Here is a 6203-nt window from a genome sequence, read left to right on the forward strand (position 1 = left end):
TTTTTGGTTTCTTGGCAAACAGTTTTAAGATGAATTTGTTATATGGTGTTCAAAAATGTCAAGAGTTCCTAGTGGTTGTGCAAAATATAGTGAACAGAGATTATAGAAATCACGGTTAGGTAATTAAAAATACCAATGTGTATTATTAAGATTCTATATTTAGAATTATATTTACCTTTTAACTAGTTTTTATATTATAAATTGAAAAGAGTATTAATAAGTTAAATCCATGTTTTCATCACAATTTCGTGAAATTAAAAATGATGAAGTGAAGACCCGACTCCCAGTAATAGTGATTAGATAAATCTCTTGTCATAATTTAGCAAGGTAGAAGCGTGGCAGAATACAAACGATGATTGCCCCCACAAATGGACCGGAACAGTGAGAACGTGAGGCTGTAATTATTTTTACTATTTTTGTTATTCACTTGAATGGGTAATAGAAGTATACTTTTCATCTTTAATTTTCACACATCAAGTCTCGAAGTGTACTTTTCATCCTTAATTTTTACACATCAAGTAACCTGTTAAAGTTGAACAAAGCTCAACCAGTTTAAGTCTTAATTAAATCTAGAGTTAAGGTGAATCTAACATTCCAAACTATTTTTTTGGATGCATTTAGTACTCTCAAGTATTTTTTAGTGTATCCAATATTTTAAAGTATTTTTTAGGTGCATCTAACATCATGAAATATTTTTTTTTATCTTAGTAATGGGTACACCAAAAATACTTCGGGTGCTAGATATATCCGAGAAAATATTTCGAAACGCTGGATGTACCTTAACCCTTAGATCTAGCCCTTTTTTTTGTTATTTTAGAAAACTTAGTTTTTAGAGATTAAAAAAAAAAAAAAAAAGAACAAGAAACAAACTCTTTCGTTTTGGAAATCGGGTTGTGTTTTTCTAATCGAAATTCCTCACACGCACACCATAAAATATATTATATTGTGATGCCAAACAACAAAATAGCACAAGGTCTACCATAACCAAGCCTCATAGAGAAATTAAGAACTGGACTGGCTAAAATAGTAAAATGAGAGCTCTCGGGAGAAGACCATAACCCATATTTAAATATTGTTTCTCCAGACCAAGTTCTAAGAAATTAAGACATAAATGATCAAGGACTAAATCAGATTCTGCTATCCCACATCACGAGTCCTTCAAGTTCGATAAAGAAACTGCGACTTGCCACACAAAGTGCTGCACTAAAGACATGAATCATGATCGTGGAAGACCATTGCCTTTGCGAATCCCCCGTCACAAGGACATCTTGGTGCATTGGAATCTCCCAGCTTTTGAATGCGCTTTAAACCACTATACCAGCACACTTGATACAAGTCTCATTTCTAGTCCTTTATTGTGCCACACCCTATTAAAAAAAAGGTTGGAATAGTATATATTCGTTCTAAATTGTACGATTTATGTATTTGATATATTCGTTATTCATTGAATAATGCCAACAAAACAAAACAAAACAAAAAACACCGAATTGGTTCAGGAAATGAACTACCCCAATTTCATCATACCAGATAACGGGCCCATTTGAATTACTGGTAAAAAAAATCATTTATTTTCAATTTGACCTTTAGAAAAGTGAGATTGAGTAAAAATTAGAGTAGATAGTTTGATTTATGTTTGGATTCACTTTTATAAAAGTTAGTTTATAAAATAAAAAAATTGTTTGAATTATGACTAAATAAGTAATTTTAGTTTTCCGATTGACCAAAATGAATGAGTTTTATTAAATAATAAAAAAGATTAAAAATAGGAATTTACAAAATATAATAATATGAAAAAGTTATATTTAATTAATAAAGCATATTTAAATTAGAAATAAAATTTTTTGAATCACATAATATTACGTAATTAATTAGATGACATATTCTATATAATTTATGTAAATATAGAATGAAAAATAATATTAAAAATTAAAAATATTATAACAACTGTTAAAAATTATTTTAGAATATTAAAATAAATAACTAAAAACTGACTGGAAATTACAAAAAATATATAAAGAGAAGTATAAGAACAACAAAGATATAAGGGTAAAAATATCTTTTAATTTTAAAAAGTTACTTTTGTATAAGTAATAAATAAGTTTTAGATGTTTTTATAATCCTACTTAAAAAAATAATTTTTGACCTATAAATCATATTGAAAAGGATTTATAACAAACAGTTTTTAAATTTATAAATTGACTTATCATATTTATAATTATTCCCTCCCTCCCAAAAAAAAAACGTCACGCCAGACAGACTGAACATCACCTTGCAACTTTCAGCCACCCCCCAGAGGAAAAGGGAAAGCTTTTTCTATCTCATTAACACGTGAATCTCATTCTATCTTTTAATGGACAAAAGTTTATGGTATAAAAAACCGTTATAGGTTGAAAGAATATAAACACAACCCTTAAAAATATCGATGATTATCATTATTAGTTTTATTACTTTAAGGTAAGCGCCTTCGTCTTTTTTTTTTTTACCAGCAGTAAGCACCTTCGTCTTGACACGGTAGAAATTAAATCGTTTAATAAAAATGTTAACTTTCTAAGAATCTTTTCATGTCAGTTCTACACTATTAGGGGGTTTTTGATAACCTGTAAATCATGATTTCAGAAGTATTTTTTTACAAAACAAGACAAATTTTTTATAATTTTATTTCATAAACTGTAAAAGCACTTCTAAAACTATAATTTAGTTTAAATCCAAACAACCCTGAAGCTCGTTGGATCCCATTTTCCCCTGAATTAAATTAAACGACAAAACTACCCTTGTACCGCTTCCTTCCATCTCCTTGTCTCTGACCTGAGCTGCAGTTTCTTTCTTTCCCTGTCAGTGCCAAATTTAATCACCCGCCATATTTGCCAACCACCCTTCCCCGTCGACGACAATATGAGATGTACACAAAACAGAAAATTAATATAAATACTCGTAATTGAGGACTTAGCTCATGTGGGTATGGCGTATATATGAACATTCTGGTAATATTCTTCTAGACAGCAAGCACTAACCAAAGGCTTGAATCATGACGGGGCAACCGGAATCCTTTCATCGGAAAAATTGTTCCTCATCAACTTCAACAAAGACGGAGACATGGGTAGCTCTTCAAGCTCGTCGAAGAAGTCAAGTTCCTCCGATTTGAGCGTCGAGAGGTTCTTGTGCTGAGAATAACCGAGGGGCTCTTCCTCCAAGAGAAGATCCATCCTCTCTTGCGTTTTCTCTGGGTTCAATTTGAAAAGATCCTCTCGGTCAATAATAATGTCTTCAGGACAGCCTATCGGCGATTGCAGGTAATGAAAATTTTCTTCATTTGCACCTTGATCGCTAGCTGTTGCAAGTTGAAGATCTTTCTTCTCTTCCTCGTGGTCTTGGTCGTCTTTCGCCTTTGAAGTAGCAGGTGAGAGATCTTCAGTAGCTTGGGTTTTCGATTCTTTGCGGGGTAATTCTGGAGCTGGATGATTATGTGAAGAAGTGTAGGTGACAATGAGCATTGAAGCATCTGTTCTGCACCTTTCTACTTGCTTTTTGGCCGAACAACCTTTGGATGTGCTGCACCTGTAATAGCCTCTGCGGCAGACAGACCGACAGACAATGAAGTCTATTTGTATGAGCAGCCTCACAGTAAAGAAATCACAAGGCATGCATTAAATTAAATTTCACTTTATATCTGGGACGTGGGAAGAATGTAAACCTTGGATAAGGGGATCCTTTAATAGGCTTTTGTCCATATTTCCTCCAAGACCATGAGTCCGATGGTAGCCCTTCATTCTTCACTTTACTAACATTTTCTCCAACTTTCACCCTCACAACTGTTTTCTGAACCATTTTCCTGCAACATGCACACCTCAGAACTTGCTCAGCAAACAGTTAAACCAAATATCCCAAATTTGGAAATGACAATACCTAAAATTCTGGCTTTTCATTTCATTTTCTCCCAACCAGAAAAAAGTCCAACTCACCTTTTTTTGGATTCTTGAATTTCTGGTGTGGGCGCTTGAGATGCTTTTGACTCAAGTTTAGGCGAGATAGTGCCCTCCATAGCAGCTCACAGTGCCTTTCTTTGTTACTTTATTTTCGCTGAAAGCTTGAAAGATATGGTGCTCTGATGGAGGCAAGGTTAGATCATTGATTAGAGAGAGGGGGAGAGAGAAAAGAAGGGCAGAGAAGGGATGATGACAAAGGCCTCGAGTTGCTGTCTTTCTTTCTTTTCACTCATTTAATTTAATGTAAAGCTAGGAGCAACTAAGCACATATCAATGTGAGCCCACCTTGCAATATAATAAACACTTAACAACCCCCGCACCTGTTGAGCTCAGCGTGGTCCTGCTCCGTTACTACGCTGAATTCTTTTCTGCCACGTGTGAGTCATGGATATCCTTGCCCAGTGCGTCTTGCGACAACCACTCCAACATACTACCGTCTGCGAGGAAACAAGCAATTGGGAACTTCCAGATTGCAAGTACAGTTGAATTGCTTTGCCTTTTGGATTACTGTGGAGTGAATGACCATGTCTTGAGCCACGTTGGGGATTGCTCGTTTATGCTTATCCTACAAAAATAAAAACTACACATTGGCAGCATATTAGAAGAGATCACTGTTTTAAAAGGGTTCTATTAGCCTCTCTTCATTTGAACTGAGCCACCAGTCATTGGGCGTGTCTATATATGCTCACCAGAATCGGTGGTGCTAACTCAGCAAAGTGTGATTCGAAATTGAAGCTCGTAGGAACGAAGGTTGACCCCGTATATGCAATACCCGAAAGTATCGGACTTCTCCATATTCCCCGGGGCATCTCATGTTATGCAGAGCATTTACCAGCGCTGTCTACGTCATAAAAAAAATGTCTCTGAGTTGGTAGTTGTGATTATTATAAGCTCATCAATATGATTGGACCTCGTACTTCATTTTTGTTCGTGGGCATGCATGTTAAGGGAATTGCAAGTCTTCGTCGCCGCTAAAAACAAAAACCAGAATCCCAAGCATAGCAGGGTAGTTGGATCATCGATGGGCTTTTTGGCTTGACTTTGAATGAAGCCCAAAACAGCCTGGGCTGAACCCTGGAGCACAGTTTACGGGCCCAAGAAGACACCCGTGAAAGTAACCACATTTTTTTGGAAAAAATAACCCAAAAAAAATGAAAATTACTAAATATTAAATAAAAAATATTAACAAAAATTTATTGTTATTTATAAATTTAGTATTACAAACACCAAATAAAATATTACTACCAAATATAATTTGAGATTTAGTAATTTTCAACATGTTTTGTCATTTTTTTAAAATGAAAAGCTGGATGACATTACTCAAACACAATAAAAGATTATAGACTAAATTCTCTCATTACTCTCTGCCTCTGGGCATAGGAGTAGAAATTAATCAAGAATACAAAAACTGTTAACAATGTAAGATAATCTAGCTATGAAGTGAGCTGTACGATTTTCTTCCCCGCTAACATGATGACTCTGCACTACCTAATATGAACCAAAAAAGGGCTTGTTCCGAAGATATATATAGGGTGACGCTTTTTCGTTCCGAAAATAACAATAAAGAAAAAAGACAATGAACAAGGACCCGGCACCCTGGGTTTCTCCGTGACGTGATCTCTTTGACAGCTGAGAATTACCAACTCCACACTCACTGCCCCGCGCCCTTTCTTTTCACTCCCCTTTCTCCGCTGTTCATTTCCTTGCACCTTTTTTTGTTTTAAACACAACGATCCTATTTTCCTCAGGGCAAAATAAAAAAGTTAAAACAGTTTCTATTCTGTGGCTTGTCTCCTACCCTTTTTCCCCCCCTCTTTTTCAAGGCTTGTCTCCTACTAAAAAGAAAAAACCATGCAGCTTGATATTTTTGAGCCATATGGCATCCATCTCCCTCCACAGATGCCGAGCCCCCCCTTTTTTTCACTAGACCACGTATTTTGTTTGAATTCCGCTTTTAAAAACAAGACATGTTTATAGAACACGTAACAATTCAAAAAAACACCGAGTAATTTTGCAGGTGATCCAATACATGCATTTGCAAGGACCAAAATATCAAAAAAAAAAAATGATCAAATACCGTCCAACAAACTTGGGCGGATTGGGTAAAGTCCCACTGCTGGTTAGATTATATACCACTTGCCGGGAAGCAAAAACGTGTGTTTACTAGTTCCCGTTCTTAGAATTCATTACTTGTGTGGATATTGACTTTCACCCAAATAT

At 35.2% G+C, this 6203-nt stretch overlaps 1 protein-coding gene across 1 annotated transcript; it reads right to left on the reverse strand.

The window, feature by feature from the left end:
• Window positions 1–2898: 2898 nt before the first annotated feature.
• Window positions 2899–4473, reverse strand: LOC114738031 (probable WRKY transcription factor 69). Its single transcript, XM_028926042.1, has 3 exons — window positions 3960–4473; window positions 3692–3829; window positions 2899–3567 (listed from the first exon to the last, which is right to left on the reverse strand). The coding sequence occupies exons 1-3, from the start codon at window positions 4037–4039 to the stop codon at window positions 3024–3026; spliced, it is 762 nt and encodes a 253-aa protein (XP_028781875.1). The 5' UTR covers window positions 4040–4473; the 3' UTR covers window positions 2899–3023.
• Between the last annotated feature and the right edge of the window lie 1730 nt (window positions 4474–6203).

This window comes from Neltuma alba, unplaced genomic scaffold, assembly GCF_004799145.2.
Source record: "Neltuma alba isolate B1F8T4 unplaced genomic scaffold, ASM479914v2 tig00013520_pilon, whole genome shotgun sequence".
NCBI classification, from domain to species: domain Eukaryota; kingdom Viridiplantae; phylum Streptophyta; class Magnoliopsida; order Fabales; family Fabaceae; genus Neltuma; species Neltuma alba.

What these genes read in the sequence shown, in the direction of transcription:
- LOC114738031 (XM_028926042.1), bottom strand. Translation starts at nt 4,039, where the DNA reads ATGGAGGGCACTATCTCGCCTAAACTTGAGTCAAAAGCATCTCAAGCG. An exon ending in ATTCAAGAATCCAAAAAAAG is followed by an intron (nt 3,830 to 3,959) that starts GTGAGTTGGACT and finishes TGCATGTTGCAG; the next exon opens with GAAAATGGTTCAGAAAACAG. An exon ending in AAAGGATCCCCTTATCCAAG is followed by an intron (nt 3,568 to 3,691) that starts GTTTACATTCTT and finishes TGTCTGCCGCAG; the next exon opens with AGGCTATTACAGGTGCAGCA.